This window comes from Pseudophryne corroboree, chromosome 5 (genome assembly GCF_028390025.1).
Source record: "Pseudophryne corroboree isolate aPseCor3 chromosome 5, aPseCor3.hap2, whole genome shotgun sequence".
Taxonomy (NCBI): domain Eukaryota; kingdom Metazoa; phylum Chordata; class Amphibia; order Anura; family Myobatrachidae; genus Pseudophryne; species Pseudophryne corroboree.
Window position 1 is genome coordinate 35,797,924 of NC_086448.1, and position 24,577 is coordinate 35,822,500.

The 24,577-nt window shown below is 47.1% G+C and overlaps 1 protein-coding gene across 4 annotated transcripts in view; it reads right to left on the bottom strand.

Annotated features, from left to right (window-relative positions):
• LOC134927149 (ubiquitin carboxyl-terminal hydrolase CYLD-like) overlaps positions 1–24,045 on the bottom strand; it is a 38,659-nt gene extending 14,614 nt beyond the window's left edge. Inside the window, exons 1-6 of one of the 4 annotated variants that reach the window (XM_063921219.1) lie at positions 23,940–24,045; positions 18,666–18,779; positions 17,555–18,033; positions 5,405–5,575; positions 2,832–2,904; positions 366–559 (exon numbers count right to left, since the gene is read on the bottom strand). In XM_063921219.1, coding sequence (XP_063777289.1) covers positions 366–559; positions 2,832–2,904; positions 5,405–5,575; positions 17,555–18,033; positions 18,666–18,672 — 924 coding nt within the window. In that variant the 5' untranslated portion in view covers positions 18,673–18,779; positions 23,940–24,045. Of the gene's footprint in view, positions 1–365; positions 563–2,831; positions 2,905–5,404; positions 5,576–17,554; positions 18,034–18,665; positions 18,780–21,836; positions 21,856–22,544; positions 22,624–23,939 lie in introns of those variants that run through there. The other 3 variants (XM_063921216.1, XM_063921217.1, XM_063921218.1) reach the window with 3 other exon arrangements.
• Between the last annotated feature and the right edge of the window lie 532 nt (positions 24,046–24,577).

A 24,577-nucleotide genomic window follows, 5' to 3' on the forward strand; every position in this document is an offset into this window, starting at 1 on the left:
ATTAGGGGATGAGTGTATGCTTGCTGCATTAGTGGATGCAGCATTAGTGGATGAGTGGCTGCTGCATTAGGGGATGATGTATTAGTGGATGATGCATTAGGGGATGAGTGTATTTTGCTGCATTAGTGGATGATGCAATAGTGGATGATGCATTAGGGGATGAGTGTATTTTGCTGCATTAGTGGATGATGCAATAGTGGATGATGCATTAGGGGATGAGTGTATTTTGCTGCATTAGTGGATGATGCAATAGTGGATGAGTGGATGCTGCATTAGTGAATGGGTGGAAAAGCGCCCGCAGTTTTCAGAAACTAAGGTGCGCGTTAGTAAATAATAAAATTTCACAGAGTAGCAACGGAATTTACCAGCTCCACTCCAGCCATTGCGTCCTCCTTTTGGGGCAGGTATCCCAACCATCTAATGATCCCAAACGCCAGTTCTTCCTCCTTGTACTGGATCTGTACCAGAGAGTTTACATCCAAGTATCTGTCTCTAATATTTTCTTTCACCTTCTCCCCATTACTGGGGATCTTCAATTCACTGGCAGAGCTTGGATTATCTTCTAAGAAAACACAGAGATTAGATAGATAGATAGATAGATAGATAGATAGATAGATAGATAGATAGATAGATAGATAGATAGACAAACAAGTGTAATGCTACTGCATACGGCTTTTGAAGTGATATGTTAGCAGCAGATGTCTGTAATAAGGAGGGGGTTATACTGAGTACTCGCTCTTGCTCTATACAGTATGCATGCACAAGGGAATGACACATGACATATCTTCGCACACTCTGATGACAATCAATTATAGATATATATTGGAAAATGTGTACTATGGAAGCCAAAGCTGGAGCTCCCTCGCTCTCCGTGTGCTTCCATCACTCAATGTGTTCTCTGTGACAGCCCCAATCACTTCACCCGGGCTCCGAGTAACCGGCATCTGCTGAGCTCACACTAAACGCGCAGAGCACAAGCGTTGTCTTGCTTTGTATCACACAATGATCTGCTAAGTGCAATATGTCTGTTACACATCACTAGGGCAAAGTTCTGCCACGCTGCGCAAATCATTTTGCAGAGATTTTCACTTAAGTGTATCGGTTTGTGGCGTCATATTGCGGCGGACGGGCAGAATTCCTTCTGCCAATAGGATGAGTTATGCAACGTGAGGCCGTTCCGTGGTCAGACATGAAGCAGCAAGATTTTCTGTTACACTGTGATATTAGTGAGAGGAGATAAAGGAAGGGTGGGGAGAGGATGAATCTTTACAGATGTTCCTCTTTTTGTGAAAAGCGACACAGCTCTTTTCACTCCACAAAACTTGCTCTTTTCAGATCAACTCCAACTGACGGAAATTGTGATGCACATTATGGGTCTGGTTCTGAATTGGGAGCAAAGTGAATATGGGCCAGTAACTGTATACCTTGGGAAAACCATGCGGCATTGCAGGGGGGCAGATGTAACATCTGCAGAGAGAGATTTGGGAGGGGCATGTTCTAACTCAGGTCTAAATTACAGTGTAACAATAAAGCTGTCCAGCATGTGTGGGCTATGGGGGTCATTCCAAGTTGTTCGCTCACTAGCTGCTTTTAGCAGCATTGCACACGCTGGGCCGCCGCCCTCTGGGAGTGTATCTTAGCTTAGCAGAATTGCGAACGAAAGATTAGCAGAAATACGAATAGAAAATTCTTAGCAGTTCTAAGTAGCTCCAGACTTACTCCTACACTGCGATCAGCTCAGGCCGTTTCGGTCCTGGTTTGACGTCACAAACACGCCCTGCATTCGGCCAGCCACTCCCCCGTTTCTCCAGACACTCCCGCATTTTATCCTGGCACGCCTGCGTTTTTCCGCACACTCCCTGAAAACGGCCAGTTTCCGCCCAGAAACACCAACTTCCTGTCAATCACACTCCAGTCACTTCAACAATAAAAATTCTTCGTTCTGCCGTGAGTAAATCTACTAAGTTTTGAGCTAAAATACTTAGCACAGGTGCACTGCGTACCATGCGCATGCGCATTTTCGCATTAATCGCTCCGTTGCGAAAAACGGCAACGAGCGAACAATTCGGAATGACCTCCTATATGCAATAGCAACCAGTGTTTACCCTGCATGCAAAATAACAAATATATTTGCTCCACCTTCAATTCCAGCATGGTTTGTCACAGATACAGAGTTACTTTTGGCTTTGCTCCAAACACAAAATGAGCCTCAAAATGTTCCTTACATGCATTTTCAGTTGGATTCCGAGTTGCGTGCAAGACTGAATGCGTCCACATCTAGCGATGTTTCTCATACTGTGGGGGGTAATTCTGAGTTGATCGCAGCTTCAAGTTTGTTAGCAATTGGGTAAAACCATGTGCACTGCAGGGGAGGCAGATGTAACATGTGCAGAGAGAGTTAAATTTGGGTGTGGTGTGTTCAATCTGCAATCTAAATTGCAGTGTATAAATAAAGCAGCCAGTATTTACCCTGCATAGAAACAAATTAACCCACCCAAATCTAACTCTCTCTGCAAATGTTATATCTGCCCCCCTGCAGTGCACATGGTTTTGCCCAACTGCTAAAAAATTTCCTGCAGCGATCAACTTGGAATTACCCCCCGTGCACGCATCCTGGGGTGGATACACATCATTGCAAATGCACGTACGATTCAGAGTGGTACGCACCCTGGGCGTTTCTATGCGGCCACCAAATGACTCTACATGTGGGAAAAGTATTGGCCAAATGGGCTGAAATATACACAGGATTTCTCAGAGATTCCAACACCTGCTTATTCTGCATAAACTAAGCACGTGAGACACCCAGCAGTAAATTAGAAGGTGCACTGTACTTGCAGAAGCCGTCTCCTCCTTTACTACAGTGTCCAGCCGAATGCTCAGTAGCTCGCCCGATAATCTATCCTCCTGCCGAAACAATAAGGAGAGTTATTACTCCCTACACTGGAGGTTATAGATTACATGATTAATACAGACATCCTAAACAGACTCAACTCACTTTATACACACGGGAGAAGCTGGCGGGCAAATGCAAACTCAGTCATGTGAGCAGCAGTGTGGGGTAGTGGTTAGCATTGTCGTCTCACAGCACTAAGGACATGAGCTCAATTTCCAGTCATCCTAGGCACCTGGTTCTGCATGGCGTATTGAGGCTGGATATATGCAGACACATCATTTTAGGCCATTCCATGACATAAGGCGGGTGCATCGGAAGCCAAAGTTCCAGCCAGCTGCTGACATGGCGGAACATCAGCTTCTAGTTGGGGCTCCTCCATGTCCATGATGGACCCTGGGATGAGGTCACTGCCCAGAGCTACAGTCCCCGTCTCACACAGAGAACTAGAGGTGAGGGTGCCGCACTGGGGAATGGGGGTTGCTCTCTATACAGACATAGGACACTACACCCCCAACATGACCTGACCACTGGCCATGACCATAATACATCTATTACACCCTATACAGACACAGTACACTATACCCCCAACATGACCTGACCACTGGCCATGACCATAATATATCTATTACACCATATACAGACATAGGACAATACACCCCCAACATGACCTGACCACTGGCCATGACCATAATACATCTATTACACCCTATACAGACATAGGACACTACACCCCAACATGACCTGACCACTGGCCATGATCATAATACATCTATTACACACTATACAGACATAGGACACTACACCCCCAACATGACCTGACCACTGGCTGTGACCATAATACATCTATTACACCCTATACAGACATAGTACACTATACCCCCAACATGACCTGACCACTGGCCATGACCATAATATATCTATTACACCCTATACAGACATAGGACACTACACCCCCAACATGACCTGACCACTGGCTGTGACCATAATACATCTGTAACACCCTATACAGACATAGGATGTTACACCCCCAATATGACCATAATACATCTATTACACCCTATACAGACATAGGACACTACACCCCCAACATGACCCGACCACTGGCCATGACCATAATACATCTATTACACCCTATACAGAAAAAGGACGCTACACCCCAACATGACCTGACCACTGGCCATGACCATAATACATCTATTACACCCTATACAGACATAGGACACTACACCCCAACATGACCTGACCACTGGCCATGACCATAATATATCTACTACACCCTATACAGACATAGGACAATACAACCCCAACATGACCTGATTGCTGGCCATGACCATAATACATCTATTACACTCTATACAGACATAGAACACTACACCCCCAACATGACCTGACCACTGGCTGTGACCATAATACATCTATTACACCATATACAGACATAGGACAATACACCCCCAACATGACCTGACCACTGGCCATGACCATAATACATCTATTACACCCTATACAGACACAGTACACTATACCCCCAACATGACCTGACCACTGGCCATGACCATAATACATCTATTACACCCTATACAGACACAGTACACTATACCCCCAACATGACCTGACCACTGGCCATGACCATAATACATCTATTACACCCTATACAGACATAGGACACTACACCCCAACATGACCTGACCACTGGCCATGATCATAATACATCTATTACACACTATACAGACATAGGACACTACACCCCCAACATGACCTGACCACTGGCTGTGACCATAATACATCTATTACACCCTATACAGACATAGTACACTATACCCCCAACATGACCTGACCACTGGCCATGACCATAATATATCTATTACACCCTATACAGACATAGGACACTACACCCCCAACATGACCTGACCACTGGCTGTGACCATAATACATCTGTAACACCCTATACAGACATAGGATGTTACACCCCCAATATGACCATAATACATCTATTACACCCTATACAGACATAGGACACTACACCCCCAACATGACCCGACCACTGGCCATGACCATAATACATCTATTACACCCTATACAGAAAAAGGACGCTACACCTCAACATGACCTGACCACTGGCCATGACCATAATACATCTATTACACCCTATACAGACATAGGACACTACACCCCAACATGACCTGACCACTGGCCATGACCATAATATATCTACTACACCCTATACAGACATAGGACAATACAACCCCAACATGACCTGACTGCTGGCCATGACCATAATACATCTATTACACTCTATACAGACATAGAACACTACACCCCCAACATGACCTGACCGCTGGCCATGACCATAATACATCTATTACACCCTATACAGACATACTGTAGGATACTCCACCCCAAGTTATTACAGCACATAGCCATGAAGCCAGCGGCTGCCCGGTCACTGGAGAAGACCAGTTTGCACTTTAGTGAGGAATAAACAAGGAACACAACTTTGTCTCTTGGACTTACAGATTTGGAGGAACTTCTCTGTGGAGAAGGGGTCCCCACTTCGACCGCTGGTGGCATTCCACAGAAGATGATCTTGTTGAATGGTAAGAGAAGGCCACTATCCTTCTTGCATTTGAAGAAGATCACCCCTTTATAAGATCCATCAATATTCCCTCTGCCTTCACCTTCCCCCTGTAGAATAACCAGAACATTAATATCAGAGGGCAACACAAATACAAAGACGGTGTTACAGAATATATCTGAAAGAAGTTATATACCTCATATAGACTTATATCATACCTCCTAAAATGTCCCAGTTTCAGCAGGACAGTCCCACCAGCGACACACAGTGTCCTGCAGATAGTTGAGAGAACACTGTCATACTGCTGCTCTAGCTGCATCTCCATCCACTTTATCTCTCTCCAAGGCTCTCTGCACATGTTACAGGGTTTTGCTCAGTTGCTTGCTTGCTTTTCTGGTTTGCTAACAAACCTGAATAAGGCCCTATGTTTGATGTCTGTAAAGAGACTTTGAGTCCTACAGGATCCTGGCTAGGTTTTAGAGAGGTTAGGGTCCCGGTCGGACCTCCATATTGGTTTACGCTGTACAGAACTTTGACCTAAGGGGCCTTTTCTGGGACGTCCACTGGATGGATATGGATGACAACTTCACTGAGTGGTAACAGTGGATCCCAGAAGACATACTAGGGAGCTGAGGTCCCGGTTGGACCTCCCATTGGTGTACTCTGGACAGAACTTTGACCTGGGCGGCCTGTTTTGGGCATCCCACTGGATGGACTTGGATGAAAACTTTAATGAACTGTAATAACTGCCAGAAATACTGTAACCAACATTCTATGACCTGAAATAATAAGATTTTACTTACCGATAAATCTATTTCTCATAGTCCGTAGTGGATGCTGGGGACTCCGTCAGGACCATGGGGAATAGCGGCTCCGCAGGAGACAGGGCACAAAAGCAAGCTTTTAGGATCACATGGTGTGTACTGGCTCCTCCCCCTATGACCCTCCTCCAAGCCTCAGTTAGGTACTGTGCCCGGACGAGCGTACACAATAAGGAAGGATCTTGAATCCCGGGTAAGACTCATACCAGCCACACCAATCACACCGTACAACTTGTGATTTGAACCCAGTTAACAGTATGATAACAATGAAGTAGCCTCTAAAAAAGATGGCTCACAACAATAATAACCCGATTTTTTGTAACAATAACTATGTACAAGTAATGCAGACAATCCGCACTTGGGATGGGCGCCCAGCATCCACTACGGACTATGAGAAATAGATTTATCGTTAAGTAAAATCTTATTTTCTCTAACGTCCTAGTGGATGCTGGGGACTCCGTCAGGACCATGGGGATTATACCAAAGCTCCCAAACGGGCGGGAGAGTGCGGATGACTCTGCAGCACCGAATGAGAGAACTCCAGGTCCTCCTCAGCCAGGGTATCAAATTTGTAGAATTTTGCAAACGTGTTTGCCCCTGACCAAGTAGCTGCTCGGCAAAGTTGTAAAGCCGAGACCCCTCGGGCAGCCGCCCAAGATGAGCCCACCTTCCTTGTGGAATGGGCATTTACAGATTTTGGCTGTGGCAGGCCTGCCACAGAATGTGCAAGCTGAATTGTACTACAAATCCAACGAGCAATAGTCTGCTTAGAAGCAGGAGCACCCAGCTTTTTGGGTGCCTACAATATAAATAGCAAGTCAGACTTTCTGACTCCAGCCGTCCTGGAATTATATATATATATATATTTTCAGGGCCCTGACAACGTCTAGCAACTTGGAGTCCTCCAAGTCCCTAGTAGCCGCAGGCACCACAATAGGTTGTTTCAGGTGAAACGCTGACACCACCTTAGGAAGAAACTGGGGACGAGTCCGCAGTTCTGCCCTGTCCGAATGGAAAATCAAATATGGGCTTTTGTAAGACAAAGCCGCCAATTTTGACAATCGCCTGGCCGAGGCCAGGGCCAACAGCATGGTCACTTTCCATGTGAGATATTTCAAATCCACAGATTTGAGTGGTTCAAACCAATATGATTTGAGGAATCCCAACACTACGTTGAGATCCCACGGTGCCACTGGAGGCACACAAGGGCTGTATATGCAATACTCCCTTGACAAACGTCTGGACTTCAGGAACTGAAGCCAATTCTTTCTGGAAGAAAATCTATAGGGCCGAAACTTGAACCTTAATGGACCCCAATTTGAGGCTCATAGACACTCCTGTTTGCAGGAAGTGCAGAAATCGACCTAGTTGAAATTTTTTTTCGTGGGGCCTTCCTGGCCTCACCCACGCAACATATTTTTACCACATGTGGTGATAACGTTGTGCGGTCACCTCCTTCCTGGCTTTGACCAGGGTAGGTATGACCTCTTCCGGAATGCCTTTTCCCTTAGGATCCGGCGTTCAAACCGCCATGCCGTCAAACGCAGTCGCGGTAAGTCTTGGAACAGACAAGGTCCCTGCTGGAGCAGGTCCTTTCTTAAAGGCCGATGCCACGGTTCCTCTTGGAACAGACATGGTACTTGCTGAAAGCAAATCCCTTCTTAGCTCCCGAGGCCATTAGTCCTCTGTGAGCATCTCTTGAAGTTCCGGTTACCAAGTCCCTCTTGGCCAATCCGGAGCCACGAGTATAGTTCTTACTCCTCTATGTCTTATAATTCTCAATACCTTGGTTATGAGAAGCAGAGGAGGGAACACATACACCGACTGTTACACCCACGGTGTTACCAGGACGTCCACAGCTATCGCCTGAAGGTCTCGTGACCTGGCGCAATACCTGTCCCATTTTTTGTTCGGGCGGGACGCCATCATGTCCACCTTTGGTCTTTCCCAACGGTTCACAATCATGCGGAAAACTTCCCGATGAAGTTCCCACTCTCCCGGGTGGAGGTCGTGCCTGCTGAGGAAGTCTGCTTCCCAGTCGTCCACTCCCGGAATGAACACTGCTGACAGTGCTATCACATGATTTTCCGCCTAGCGAAAAATCCTTGCAGTTTTGCCACTGCCCTCCTGCTTCTTGTGCCGCCCTTTCTGTTTACGTGGGCGACTGCCGTGATGTTATCCCACTGGATCAATACCGGCTGACCTTGAAGCAGAGGTCTTGCTAAGCTTAGAGCATTATAAATTTGCTCTTAGCTCCAGTATATTTATGTGGAGAGAATTCTCCAGACTTGATCACACTCCTTGTGTGACTGCTCCCCAGCCTCTCAGGCTGGCCTCCGTGGTCACCAGCATCCAATCCTGAATGCCTAATCTGCGGCCCTCTAGAAGATGAGCACTCTGTAATCACCACAGGAGAGACACCCTTGTCCTTGGATATAGGGTTATCCGCTGATGCATCTGAAGATGCGATCCGGACCATTTGTCCAGCAGATCCCACTGAAGAGTTCTTGCGTGAAATCTGCCGAATGGAAGCGCTTCGTAATAAGCCACCATTTTTACCAGGACTCTTGTGCAATGATGCACTGACACTTTTCCTGGTTTTAGGAGGATCCCGATTAGCTCGGATAACTCCCTGGCTTTCTCCTCTGGGAGAAACACCTTTTCCTGGACTGTGTCCAGAATCATCCCTAGGACCAGCAGACGTGTCGTCGGAACAACTGCGGTTTTGGAATATTTAGAATCCACCCGTGCTGTCGTAGAACTACTTGAGATAGTGCTACTCCGACCTCCAACTGTTCTCTGGACCTTGTTCTTATCAGGAGGTCGTCCATTTTCTTTGAAGACGAATCCTCCTTTCGGTCATTACCTTGGTAAGGACCCGGGGTGCCTTGGACAATCCAACGGCATTGTCTTGAAACTGATAGTGACAGTTCTGTACCACGAACCTGAGGTACCCTTGGTGAGAAAAGGCAAATTTTGGGACATGGAGGTAAGCATCCCTGATGTCCCGGGACACCATATAGTCCCCTTGTTCTTTGCTATCACTGCTCTGAGTGACTCCATCTGGATTTGAACCCTTGCAAGTGTTCAAATTTTTCAGATTTAGAATAGGTCTCACCTAGCCTTCAGTACCACCATATAGTGTGGAGTAATACCCCTTTCCTTGTTGTCGGAGGGGTAATTTTATTATCACCTGCTGGGAATACAGCTTGTGAATTGTTTTCAATACTGCCTCCCTGTCGGAGGGAGACATTGGTACAGCAGACTACAGGAACCTGCGAGGGGGGAAACCTCTCGACATTCCAATCTGTACCCCTTGGATACTACTTGTAGGATCCAGGGGTCCTGTACGGTCCCAGCGTCATACTGAGAACTTGGTAGAAGCGGTGGAGGGCTTCTGTTCCTGGGAATGGGCTGCCTGCTGCAGTCTTCTTCCCTTTCCTCTATCCCTGGGCAGATATGACTCTTATAGGGACGAAAGGACTGAGGCTGAAAAGACGGTGTCTTTTTCTGCAGAGATGTGACTTTGGGTAAAAAACGGTGGATTTTCCAGCAGTTGCCCTGGCCACCAGGTCCCATGGACCGACCCCAAATAACTCCTCCCCTTTATACGGCAATACATCTTTGTGCCGTTTGGAATCTGCATCACCTGACCACTGTCGTGTCCATAAACATCTTCTTGCAGATATGGACATCGCATTTACTCTTGATGCCAGAGTGCAAATATCCCTCTGCGCATCTCGCATATATAGAAATGCATCCTTTAAATGCTCTATAGTCAATAAAATACTGTCCCTGTCAAAGGTATCAATATTTTTAGTCAGGGAATCCGACCAAGCCACCTCAGCTCTGCACATCCAGGCTGAGGCGATCGCTGGTCGCAGTATAACACCAGCATGTGTGTGTATACTTTTTAGGAAATTTTTCAGCCTCCTATCAGCTGGCTCCTTAAGTACGGCCCTATCCGTAGATGGTACCGCCACTTGTTCTGATAAGCGTGTGAGCGCCTTATCCACCCTGAGGGGTGTTTCCCACCGCGCCTTAACTTCTGGCGGGAAAGGGTATACCGCCAATAATTTTCTATCGGGGGAAACCCACGCATCATCACACACTTCATTTAATTTATCTGATTCAGGAAAAACTACAGGTAGTTTTTTCACCTCACACATAATACCCTTTTTTGTGGTACTTGGAGTATCAGAAATATGTAACACCTCCTTCATTGCCCTTAACGTGTGGCCCTAAAAGAAAATACGTTTGTTTTTTTCACCGTCGACACTGAAATCAGTGTCCGTGTCTGGGTCTGTGTCGACCGACTGAGGTAAATGGGCATTTTACAGCCCCTGACGGTGTTTGAGACGCCTGGACAGATACTAATTTGTTCGCCGGCCCTCTCATGTCGTCAACCGGCTTGCAGCGTGTTGACATTGTCACGTAATTTCCATAAATAAGCCATCCATTCCGGTGTCGACTCCCTAGAGAGTGACATCACCATTACAGGCAATTTGCTCCGCCTCCTCACCAATATTTTCCTCATACATGTCGACACACACGTACCGACATACAGCACACACATAGGGAATGCTCTGATAGAGGACAGGACCCACTAGCCCTTTGGGGAGACAGAGGGAGAGTTTGCCAGCACACACCAAAACGCTATAATTATCCAGGGACAACCTTTATATAAGTGTTCCTTTTATAGCATTTTAATATATATACATATCGCCAAATCAGTGCCCCCCCTCTCTGTTTTAACCCTGTTTCTGTAGTGCAGTGCAGGGGAGATCATGGGAGCCTTCCCACCAGCCTTTCTGTGAGGGAAAATGGCGCTGTGTGCTGAGGAGAATAGGCCCCGCCCCCTTTTCGGCGGGCTTCTTCTCCGGAGTTTTAGATATCTGGCAGGGGTTAAATACATCCATATAGCCTCAAGGGCTATATGTGATGTATTTTTCGCCATACAGGTATTATACATTGCTGCCCAGGGCGCCCCCCCCCAGCGCCCTGCACCCTCCGTGACCGCTGTGTGAAGTGTGCTGACAACAATGGCGCACAGCTGCAGTGCTGTGCGCTACCTGATGAAGACTGAGAGTCTTCTGCCGCCTGGTTCCGGACCTCTTCATCTTCAGCATCTGCAAGGGGGGTCGGCGGCGCGGCTCCGGGACGAACCCCAGGGCGAGCCCTGTGTTCCGACTCCCTCTGGAGCTATGTCCAGTAGCCTAAGAATCCAATCCATCCTGCACGCAGGTGAGTTGAAAATCTCTCCCCTAAGTCCCTCGATGCAGTGAGCCTGTTGCCAGCAAGACTCACTGAAAATAAAGAACCTAAAAACTTTTTCTAAGCAACTCTTTAAGAGAGCCACCTAGATTGCACCCTTCTCGGCCGGGCACAAAAACCTAACTGAGGCTTGGAGGAGGGTCATAGGGGGAGGAGCCAGTACACACCATGTGATCCTAAAAGCTTGCTTTTGTGCCCTGTCTCCTGCGGAGCCGCTATTCCCCATGGTCCTGACGGAGTCCCCAGCATCCACTAGGACGTTAGAGAAAACTGAATGAATAACCATATATTAATGACCTGAAATAACTGACAGAAATGGAGGTAGGAAGACAAACAATGTTTTGTACCCAAAAGCCTTGCAATAGCAACATTAATAACAAAATGAAAACTTTAAACCCATCTCGCAATGTAAAAGTGATTCTGAAACTGATCAGCAAGAAAAGATGGGGATTAGGGCTACTGGCGACACTCCAAAAACAAAAACGACACTGGGCGGCCACCTCATGGGTGTGTTGGAAGAGCTGCTACTTATTTTAATATGTTAACAGTTACATCCAACTCATTGATAACCTGAAGATTTAAACCCGGGCAACGCCGGAAACTTCAGCTACTTATTATTATTCTGATTAGCCGTGCTTGGTATAATAGAGTGTGCATCGGCATTATATGTTGTCTTTCTTTGTGGAACTACAAGTCTCAGCATGATAGCACCTCTCATTATTTTTGTAATTAGGCTGTGCAGTCCAAGGTCCCCCTCCCCCATAGGAGACATATAGGGACATCTGGACACTGTACTCTCGCACTCCTACCGGAAGATCACCGCCCGCACTCAGACAAACAGAGAGTGCCTGACGGAGTGATCCGGACCGCACAAGAATAACATTGGGAACGCCTGGTCCCCCCGCCCCTACCCACAAGTTCTATACATAAGGAGCTAAAAACAATTGGGATTGCAAAAAATTTACACACATTACATACAGTTTTCTAATCATAAAATCAAGCGCTCTTACGAGAGAAAAAGACATTTGGCGTGGGCCGCCATACGGGACCTGGTGCACTGCGGTGGGCTGTTTGGCGTGACAGCAGCAATAGTGTGTAGGACACATAATGTACTCTAAGGGCCTGACACGGACGCTTGTCTCATCGCTGCTTCATCTTTGGACGGCCGCTGCGATATATCTGTGAGTGACATCATACATAGATATACATGGGTAAATTTACTAAGATGGGAGTTCTATTTAAGATGGGATGTTTCCCATAGCAACCAATCCAGGTATTATCTTCTAGAAGGTGCTAGATAAATGAGATGTAGACTCTGATTGGTTGCTATGGGCAACGTCCCATCTTAAATAGAACTCCCATCTTAGTAAATTTACCCGACTGAGCGCACTCACCTGCAGATGGTCGGGACGGATATATCTTTCGTCGGCTGCACAGACGGTATCTATGGTGCCGTGTGTGCCCAGCATTGGTAGCCAGGTAGCCCAGTGACACTTATTTGTATGGCACTGGTATAGGGACAAGCAGAGAACCCACAGAGACACGGAGAGGGGCAATATGTGCGGGCTAACAGCCAATAGGCACGTACAGACTTGTGCGCAATTCAGAGTTGTACGCAATGCAGATAGTTACAGACATGAGTGATTATCGGTAAACTCTGCATGCGTCTAAGTCGCACTGCACACATGTCCCAAGGTGCCGTATCAAAGACGCTCACCGCCGGAGGAGGCAACAGGGAGTTGCTGCAAAAGCTCAGGCGTGTGGTGACCCTTGCGGGTGTTAAGATCAGTTTTGTGCATACAAACTCAAATTTGGAGGGAGAAACAAGAAGAAATCTGTATTGTTGACGCACTAAACAAGAATGATTATGTCGTAAAATATAACCTTTATTAGATATGCATTAAAATAGGATATATGCTACTGTTATTATCCCGGACTACAGTGAAACATAGAGGTTAAAATCACAAAAACGGACAAAATATGTGAATTAGAAAGATTAGAAAATGTGAATAAAGGATTAAAAAGCGTGTCCACGTGTGATTTTCTGATACGCAACTCTCTAAAGGTTGCTATGTTGATATGTGTATTTATCAAGATTCAACACTTCTAGTGCAATATTCTTCAGCAGCTGTCTATCTGTGATGCTTAAATTAATCCCACTGAGTCGTGTCATATACGCCACTTTCACTCCACAGAGAATACCTGGGAAATGTCCCTAATGACGAGGCTGTAGGTGTTAGTCGTGGGTGTGACAGTAATAGTTAGTCACCAATTTAGGAAATAATTCTGGATTACCATTCCTCTATATCTCCTATAATAATATTCCCAAGTCATGAACTAATTGACAGCACTCAAAAGCTATGAAGCAGCAGCATGCTTCAAAGACATACCTAATATAATATAATGTAACAACCAAACTGGCAATATTTATGAGCCAGTAAACAGCTGAGTGTTTTTCAAAGGACTATTGCAATGGGATCCGGTCTGAAGATCGACAGTGTCTAGGTCGACAATGTTTAGGTCGACCACTATAGGTCGACAGTCACTAGGTCGACATGGATGGAAGGTCGACAGGGTTTCTAGGTCAACATGAGTTTTTCACATTTTTTTTTTTTCATACTTAACGATCCACGTGGACTACGATTGGAACGGTAAAAGTGTGCCGAGCGAAGCGGTAGCGGAGCGAAGGCACCATGCCCAAAGCATGGCGAGCGAACGCGGTGCACTAATTTGGTATCCCGGTCACTCTACGAAGAAAACGACACATTTTTTTTTTCTCATGTCGACCTTTAGACCTGTCGACCTAGAAACCCTGTCGACCTTCCATCCATGTCGACCTAGTGACTGTCGACCTATAGTGGTCGACCTAGATACTGTCGATAAAACGAACCACACCCTATTGCAACAGTCACCAGTGAAACGGTGTATCTAAATACATCTGCTACTACACAATAGCATGATATGAATGTTTGGAATACCCTGAATTTACAAGCATAAATGTAGATATCCTACTGTTAAAGCATCACTAGTAGGGAATATAGATGGTCATTCCGAGTTGTTCGCTCGTTGCCGATTTTCGCAACGCAGCGAATAGGTGGAAAATGCGCATGCGCATGGTACGCAGAGCGCATGCGCTTAGTAATTTTACTAAGAACTTAGTAGATTTACTCACGAGCGAACAACGTTTTTTCCACGCTGAAGTGTTCGTAGTGTGATTGACAGGAAGTGGGTGTTTCTGGGCGGAAACTGAGCGTTTTCACGACGTTTGCTAAAAAACACAGGCGTGCCAAGGGAGTGGCTGGAGAAACGGGGGAGTGGCTGGCCGAACGCAGGGCGTGTTTGTGACGTCAAACCAGGAACGAAACTGACTGAACTGATCGCTATCTGTGAGTAGGTCCGGAGCTACTCAGAAACTGCTAAGAATTATGTAGTAGCAATTCTGCTAATCTTTTGTTCGCTATTCTGCTAAACTAAGATACACTCCCAGAGGGCGGCGGCCTAGCGTGTGCAATGCTGCTAAAATCAGCAAGCGGGCGAACAACTCGGAATGAGGGCCATAATACGCAAATCAGTTGCTCGACCTGATTGGTCATACTGTGATATCATTTATGGCAGAATTGAAGGCATAAATTAATGATTGATAACTAGAAGTGCACCTATTTAATGGATTATTTATAGACCCTAATTTGTTTGGTTGTATCCCCCTCTGGATTTATAAGGGGGGCGACATATACTCCTGCTAAGTTAGTAATCTCCCTCATATATCTCCCTATCTTTTTGCTGAATTAATACCCATGAGGACTAACATATATGTATTACACTGTAAAACAATAAGGATCATTCCTTTAACAGTGTGATTGGCGAATATAACGTGCTCTGACATATAGAAGCCTACGGCAGATTCCAGCTGAAATTTTATCTGGAATCATATAGAAAGAAAAAAGCCATATTTACAGGCAGTTCGCTTTCTAGTAGAATTGGAGTTGCTATACCCCTAACGAAAGCAATACCTCCTATATCTGTAGCCAGACCAAATAAGATTAAAATTAGAGATGAGCGGATTCGGTTTTACTCGGTTTTACTCGGTTCTCAAAACGGCATCTTATTGGCTCACTGATGTCACGTGTTTTGGATAGCCAATCGGATGCCGTTTTGAGAACCGAGTAAAACCGAGTAAAACCGAATCCGCTCATCTCTAATTAAAATGTCAATATGCATGTAGGGTGCTAGATATTAAAACTGGAATTGCTATACTTCTTAAAGCAACCCTCCTAATTGGACCAGTCAGAGTAAACGCTATTTCTCCCTCAGGGACATCACTAATATTTGTGAAACAACCCTGATACATAGTGATCTATCTCCAAGTGAAACCGACTTGGGAATATTATTATAGGAGATATAGAGGAATGGTAATCCAGAATTATTTCCCAAATTGGTGACTAACTATTACTGTCACACCCACTAACACCTACAGCCTCCTCATTAGGGACATTTCCCAGGAGGTATTCTCTGTGGAGTGAAAGTGGCGTATATGACACGACTCAGTGGGATTAATTTAAGCATCACAGATAGACAGCTGCTGAAGAATATTGCACTAGAAGTGATTGAATCTTGATAAATACACATATCAACATAGCAACCTTTAGAGAGTTGCGTATCAGAAAATCACACGTGGACACGCTTTTTAATCCTTTATTCACATTTTCTAATCTTTCTAATCCACATCTTTTGTCAGTTTTTGTGATTTTAACCTCTATGTTTCACTGTAGTCCGGGATAATGGTTCCGGTATGAATGGTCGACCATGTTATGGTCGACAGTCATTAGGTCGACCACTATTGGTCGACATTGACATGGTCGACATGGACACATGGTCGACACGTGAAAATGGTAGACACATGAAAGGTCGACACATGAAAAGGTCGACATGAGTTTTTAAACTTTTTGTGGTGTCGTTTTTTTGCGTAAAGTGACTGGGAACCCCAATTAGTGCACCGCTTCGCTCGCCATGTTTCGGGCATGGTGCCTTCGCTCCGCTACCGCTTCGCTCGGCACAGATTACCGTTCCAATCGCAGTCCACGTGGATCGTAAAGTATGGAAAAGTTCCCCAAACGAAAAAAAGTTACAAAACTCATGTCGACCTTTAATGTGTCGACCATGTGTCCATGTCGACCATGTCAATGTCGACCAATAGTGGTCGACCATAACATGGTCGACCATCTGAACGGATACCCCGGATAATAACAGTAGCATATATCCTATTTTAATGCATATCTTATAAAGGTTATATTTTACGACATAATCATTCTTGTTTAGTGCGTCAACAATACAGATTTCTTCTTGTTTCTCCCTCCAAATTTGAGTTTACGTACACTGTAGTTGACAGCACCCCCTAACATATATTGAGCATTGTCTAAGATTCTTGAGAAAGGGGACTCCAGTAGTGGATATATGGTGACGAATCACATACACCCACAATATTTGAATATTATATTGAGTGTGCAGATACCAAGTCCTTTTGTGCATACAAACTCCAGAATATAGCGGCGGCTGCAGGTAACGCAGAGAATATACTGTATTATTACCCACTCTGTGCCATTAGCCACCACTTACATACATCATACAGATGGGTCCACGGTTATCTTGGCTAGTTAGCTGCGCCTAGGCACAACATGACTTATTAACATAAACCCGTCATCTATTGTTCTCAGCTGCAATACAATACAGAGAGCACTACAGCAGGGGATTAAGTCCGACTGCCCAGTCTCAGTTAATCCTATTAAAGGTCAAGATAAACATGGACCCATCTGTATCTCTCCCCTATAGACATTTCCAAACCTCAGGGGCCTATTTATCTAGTTACCTTTGCTGGATATATAAGAGGTGTTTTACGGGGGTATGCACCAATATTACACACACCCTGAATGTGTCTATGGGGGAAGGGGGCCGCAGCAGATATCAGACATGGAGGTAAGAAACGCCAGCCGTACGTACCTCCAGCTCCACTCCGAAGCAGACAGGGGGCAGTAAGGTGTTGCTGTTCAGGGTGCTGCCCACATAATGCAACAGGGCTGGGAAAAGCCTCTGCTCGTGCTCCACCAGGACCTGCTGCCCGACCTCTGCTTGGACGGCCTGCTGCAGGAGTGTCCGTTCCAGGAAGCAGCTGAGCCGCTCCGTGGGGCTGGGAATGGCCAGCAGCATAGCAGCCTGTTTCCTGGTCAGAGCCTGCAGCACCTCCACGTCTGCGTCGACTTGGACGTTCTCCTCTATCACTGAGACGTAGAGGGAGTGCGCTGGATTCTGGTCCGCCGACACGCTCTGGATGTAGGCCTCCTCGCTCATGCAGCACAGTCTGCCGGGTTCCACCACACGGGTGCCCACGGGGATCTTCTCCATCAGTATGAAGTACATGAGGAAGTCGTCCACTTCTCTGCCCAGCTGGGCCATGCTGTCCCCGGGGTGAGGCCGGATACCTGCGGACGAGAGAGCCAGACTCAGTGTTGGAGTACACGGGAGACTTTCATCTGCTACTAGAGGGATCTCCGGGGCTCTGTGTTAGCTGATCCTGCAATCCTGTCATTGCTGTACAGGTCTGCAAAGCTTCCCTGTAACATAATCCCCAGAGCATGAAGTAATCTCTGTCTCTGTGTCTATCTATCTATCTGTATCTCTGCAGGATGAGGGGATCAGCAGCTGTATATCCCGGATACCTGTGGAGGAGATATACACCTAGACAGTGTCGACCTACTTACTGTCGACCTAAAGACTGGATCCTAAGAAGCCCATAGGCTTCTATAGGTAACGCTACCTACAGAAGGTGTCACCTACCAGGTTCAAGCTCCGTAATGTATCACATTCCGGAGCTTGGTGCATATGGGAAATGCGGCCAAACCTTGATGCCAACCCCCCCCCCCCCGAGCTTTGCTGCATTTCTGTGCTTCCATGTCAGTAAAACCTGGATTAAACCTTATTAGTGGCTAATTAATAACACAAGAACGGGAATATTTCTCCTGAATGGACAAACTTGGGGGCCAGGACAAGGGTCAGAGGGGGAGAACCTGCCGATATTTATGATCAACCAAATAACACCCAGATGTGCACTCACCCTGCATTTTTTGGGTGAGGCCACAGCTTCTCCTATAGGCTGTACATTCAGGGGTGTCCCAGGGCAATGGGGACTGTCGGTAGGAATGGCTGAGGACCAATCTCTCTGCTTTATCTAAAATAAACAAAAAACAATTGAGAATAAGAAAATGTAATATGAATGAACTACAGAACTAGAACTACCCCCCCCCCCCCAGCCGTGGAAGCTGAATCCCTGCTGTCTGCCCTGCCCTAGTAACAGCCCAGAGGGGCAGTTATATCATTATATACAGACTACTGACAGAGGCTGCCGGCGGTCACGTGATCAACGCTGGAATTCCGACACGAATCAGGAGACCGGCGCCAGAATACCGACGGCCAATATCCTGAAGGTACCAGTGTACCAGTTAGGGCTAGGGCCTAGGGATGGGAGGGGAGGGGGGTTAGGGTTAGGCACAGGGTGGGTAGTAACACGCAGTGCAATATCATACCTCCCAACTGTCCCGATTTTCACGGGACAGTCCCGTTTTTTGGGACTGTCCCACCCACGGGCAGCAGTGTCCCGCGGTGGGGGAGGGGGGCCGTGGGGAGGCTCCTGCACTCGCTGCCCTGCTTAGCAGAACAGCCAGCGTCTATTCACAGGAGTTAGAAGGACTGGGGGCATTATCACGAAGCCACGCCCCTTTCACATATCAGTATTATTATTATCATTTATTTATATGGCGTCACAAGGGATCCGCAGCGCCCAATTATAGAGTAAACAAATAAACAAAACATGAAGACAGTGACTTACAGTTCAATACAATATAGGACAAGTACAGGGTATATAAACATAGCGGTGTCAGTAAACAGCACTGACATAAGTATCAGGGTGCCAGAAAACCGAGGGATTTGGTGCCGTCAAAGGGAGTATTGAAAAGAAGACAGGTTAAGTAAGAGACGTAATAGCACGAGGGAAGAGGACCCTGCTCGTGAGAGCTTACATTCTAGCAGTAGAAAACATAGGGGGTCATTCCGAGTTGTTCGCTCGCAAGCTGCTTTTAGCAGCTTTGCACACGCTAAGCCGCCGCCTACTGGGAGTGAATCTTAGCTTATCAAAATTGCGAACGAAAGATTCGCAATATTGCGAAAAGACTTCTCTGTGCAGTTTCTGAGTAGCTCGAGACTTACTCTGCCAGTGCGATCAGTTTAGTGCTTGTCGTTCCTGGTTTGACGTCACAAACACACCCAGCGTTCGCCCAGACACTCCTCCGTTTCTCTAGCCACTCCCGCGTTTTTCCCAGAAACGGCAGTGTTTTTTCACACACACCCATAAAACGTCCAGTTTCCGCCCAGAAACACCCACTTCCTGTCAATCACATTACGATCACCAGAACGAAGAAAAAACCTCGTAATGCCGTGAGTAAAATACCTAACTGCATAGCAAATTTACTTGGCGCAGTCGCGGACATTGCGCATGCGCATTAGCAACTAATCGCTCCGTTGCGAGAAAAAAATAACGAGCGAACAACTCGGAATGACCCCCATAGTACATATCGCACTGAGAGCCAAACAGAGGCGTAACTAAGGGGGGTCGGGCAGGGCACGTGCCCTGGGCGCTGTAGCAGGCCCAGCAGAGGGGGGCGCTGCCGGCCAGGGCATCATGCCCGCCCGCCCCACTATTGCATTGTGTGTGTGTGTGTGTGTGTGTGTGTGTGTGCGCGCACGCGCTACAGAGGTGGTGTTCTCCTAGTACCTCTATACTTAGCAGTAAGCCTTCCTCACCATCCACCTACATTACTCCTTTCCTCATCCTCAGCCACAGTCCTCATTACAGCATATAGCATCACACGGCTGCAGATGCCTGGGCGTTCGTTGTGTAGCTAGTGCCTGGGTGTCAGTTGTGTAGTTAGTGTCTGGGTGTCGGTCAGAGGCGTAACTAAGGGGAGTCAGGCAGGGCACGTTCCCTGGGCGCCATAGCAGGCCGAGCAGAGGGGGGCGTTGCCGGCCAGGTCATCATGCCCGCCCGCCCCTGCTATTGCCGCCCGTTACTATAGCGCTGCTGCCGCCCGTTACCATAGCGCCGCACTGCATCGGCGCACTATGCAGCTCCCTGCCTCCGTCCTGTGTGTGCTGCTGCTGGGAACCGGGAGCGTGACCGCAATGACAGTGTCAAACTCCCGGAGCTGTACAGGCAAGCGGGCTCGGCTACTCTTCACTTCACGGGGATAGGCAGAGTTGCACAGCGGCTGATCCAGGAGTCCAGGACAGTATAAGTCTGAAGAGTCTGTCTTGGACTCCTGGATCAGCCGCTGCGCAACTCTGCCTATCCCCGTCAATCTCCTTTTCTCTCTGCCTATCCCCGTCAATCTCCCGCATCGCCTCCTCCTGCCTCCCGCGTCTTCTCCTCCCGCTTATCTTATATCCCCCCATGGCCGCATAATGTTTTGCTGGGCTGCGGGGTCCAGAAGCATTTGAGCATTGCAAATACCGGATCGCCCAGCTTGTGACACCACGGAGCTGCCTCCCCACCTGAAGGTACTGTCTGTATGTGTAACTGCTGTCCAGAGCACCTCTCCTCTGCTGAAATCTCTCTCCCCATTGCCACTCTCCCTTGCGCTCTCTCCCCCCATATGCCTCTTTCTCCTCATGCCCCTCTCTTCCAAGCCCCCTTCCTCTCTCCCTCTTAATGCCCCATCTCTCTTCATGCCTCCTTTCTCTCTGTATGCCTCTCTTTCCATGCCCCCTTGCTATCTCCCCCCATGACCCCCTCTAGAATACCGGGTCCTAGAATGTGAATTTTGGTTCATACCGTGTCCTAGAATGTGAATTTTGGTTCATACCGTGTGCTAGAATGTGAATTTTGGTTCACACCGTATGCTAGAATGTGAATTTCGGCTCATTCAGTGTGCTATAATATGAATTTCGGCTCATTCAATGTGCTACAATGTGAATTTCGGCTCATTCAGTGTGCTACAATGTGAATTTCGGCTCATTCAGTGTGCTACAATGTGAGTTTCGGCTCATTCAGTGTGCTAAAATTTGAAAGGGGCACCGGTACTAGAGAGCATAAGGGGTATTACTACACTGAAGGACACCGGAGCCGCGCATAATTTCACCCTTTTTTTGGGGAAGGGGGGGGGGGGGAGCGTCATTAGTGATCTTGCCCTGGGCTCCAAAATCCCTAGTTACGCCTCTGGAGCCTAATTCAGACCTGATCGTAGCAGCAAATTTGTTAGCAGATGGGCAAAACCATGGGGGTAATTCCAAGTTGATCGCAGCAAGAATTCTGTTAGCAATTGAGCAAAACCATGTGCACTGCAGGGGGGGGGGGGGGCATATATACCATGTGCAGAGAGAGTTAGATTTGGGTGGGGTGTGTTCAATCTGCAATCTAATTTGCAGTGTAAAATAAAGCAGCCAGTATTTACCCTGCACAGAAATACAATAAACCACCCAAATCTAACTCTCTGCAAATGTTATATCTGCCACACCTGCAGTGCACATGGTTTTGGCCAACTGCTAAAAAAAATTCCTGCAGCGATCAACTTGGAATTACCCCCCAGGTGTGGCAGATGTAACATGTGCAGAGAGAGTTAGATTTGGGTGGGGTGTGTTCAAACTGAAATCTAAACTGCAGTGTAAAAATAAAGCAGCCAGTATTTACCCTGCACAGAAACAATATAACCCACCCAAATCTAACTCTCTCTGCACATGTTACATCTGCCCCACCTGCAGTCCACATGGTTTTGCCCAACTGCTAACAAATTTGCTGCTACGATCAGGTCTGAATTAGGCCCTGTGTGTATACAGCTTACGATGACAATGCACACTCCCGCGGAGTCGGTATCGCAAGGAAAAATTTACTGTGTGAACATCTAGTACATGGTTTAGCCAAAATTGTATATAGCCAAAATTGCACCGTGTGTATAGTCAATATCGCTGGTTCTGGGCTCTGGAGAGGTCACGAGAAATCCAAAAGTCAAAATCGGCCTTTAGCCAGAATTGCACTGTGTCTACTCGGCTGTAGCCCTAGCCGACACCCCCAGAACGGTTAGGGTCGGGATGCCGCTGTCAGTCATGTGACCGCCGGGATTACATACCGATCCCACAACATATGCTGTAGACATATATACCAGGAAGACGAGCAGAAGCAGTGCATGTAATGGTGTGATGTCAGGCATAGGCCAGTCATCTGGATCAGACCCTCCAACATGATCCGCCCCACTAGGTACAAAATGCTCTGTTTCTGGACTTCCCTCTTAATTTATGATTTCCATCACCTGTGTTAAACTAGTTAAATGATAAGAAAGCTGTTTCTTCACAGGTGATGGCAATAATAAATTAAGAGGGAAGTCCAGAAACAGAGCATTTTGTACCTAGTGGGGCGGGTCATGTTGGAGGGTATGCTGGATGGGAAAGTCTTCATCTTAGTTTCTCTTTCTGTTACGTACCCACCACTATATGCAGCCAAGTAGCAGTGACCACAGGTTACACAGTGTGCAGACAGGAGGACACAAAACACAGCCACATTATGGGAAGAGGCATCTGCTGTTATATATATATATATATATATATATATATATATATATATATATATATATATATATATATATTTACTAATGCTGTCTCCTGTACACACTTTCTTATTTTACTAACAGCCAAACATCTGCAGGAGTCATCACCAGTATATAGGTGTCTGGTAATGTGAGAGGTGTATACTGTGTGCACTGTGTGTAATCCAGCAATAGGGAGAGTGCAAATCACACATCCTGCAGACCCCTTCCCCTGTGTCATGTATCCTTTACCCTCTTATTACCTAGCATCAGCTACTACTCAACTACAAGTCCCAGCATTCCCTGCCAGACTGCAGCAAAAAGGACATGATGGGATTGGTAGTTCCGGCACAGCTGCAACAGAACATGTTACAGTATACAGCCTGAGAGGAAATGCTGGGACATGTAGTTCCAACCCAGCTGCATGCCTCCCAACCTGACCCTCTCCAGGAGGGACACAATGCTCTGCTCCTGCACTTCCCTCTCACTGTAGGATTGCCGGCACCTGTGTAGAACAGGATAATGGATAAGAAAGGTATGTCAGCAGCACAGGTGCCGGCAATCCTACAGTAAGAGGGAGGTGCAGGAGCAGAGCATTGTGTCCTGGAGAGGGGCATGCTGGGAGGTGCAGAGCATTGTGTCCTGGAGAGGGGCATGCTGGGAGGTGCAGGAGCAGAGCATTGTGTCCTGGAGAGGGGCATGCTGGGAGGTATGCAGCAGCTGTGTCAGATCAGACACTGGGGTCCAGGCTCCATACTCACTGCGGCTGGGGGACCCTGTGTTCCGGGTGCCAGGGCCAGGAAGCAGGAACACAGGAGGACCAGGCAGCCAGCCCCAGGGCTCAGGGAGACACAGTGGCCTATCACAGGCCGGGGGAGGGTGCGGGGCGGATCATTAACCCCCCTCCCTGCACTGAGGGGGGGGGAATGTCACTGACTGTGTTGTGCATGTGAGGAAGCCACTGTCAATGTGTATCACTCTGTGTGACTTGTGTGTCTGTTTGTGCTCCACGGTGTAACTATGTGTGTGATTGCGAGAAGGCCACTATCAGTGTGTCAGTCTGTATGTGTGACTTGTGTGTAACTGTACGTGAGTGTGACTGTGCAAAAGTCACTATCAGTGTGTCACTGTGTGTGTGTGTGTGTGTGTCAGTGTGTCACTCTGTAGGTGTGACGTGTGTGTCTGTATGTGACTGTGAGAAAGCCACTGTCAGTGTGTCACTGTGACTCTGTGTATGTGTGACTGTGTGTCTCTATCAGTGTGAGTGGGTGTGTAGCAGTGTGTGTGTGTGATTGTTAATTTTTCTTTGTGTTTTTTTTTTTGTGATGTATTAGATGCGAGGCACTAATGTACCTTACCAGTGCCGTAACTAGAAACAGCATCAGCGCCCCCCCATATT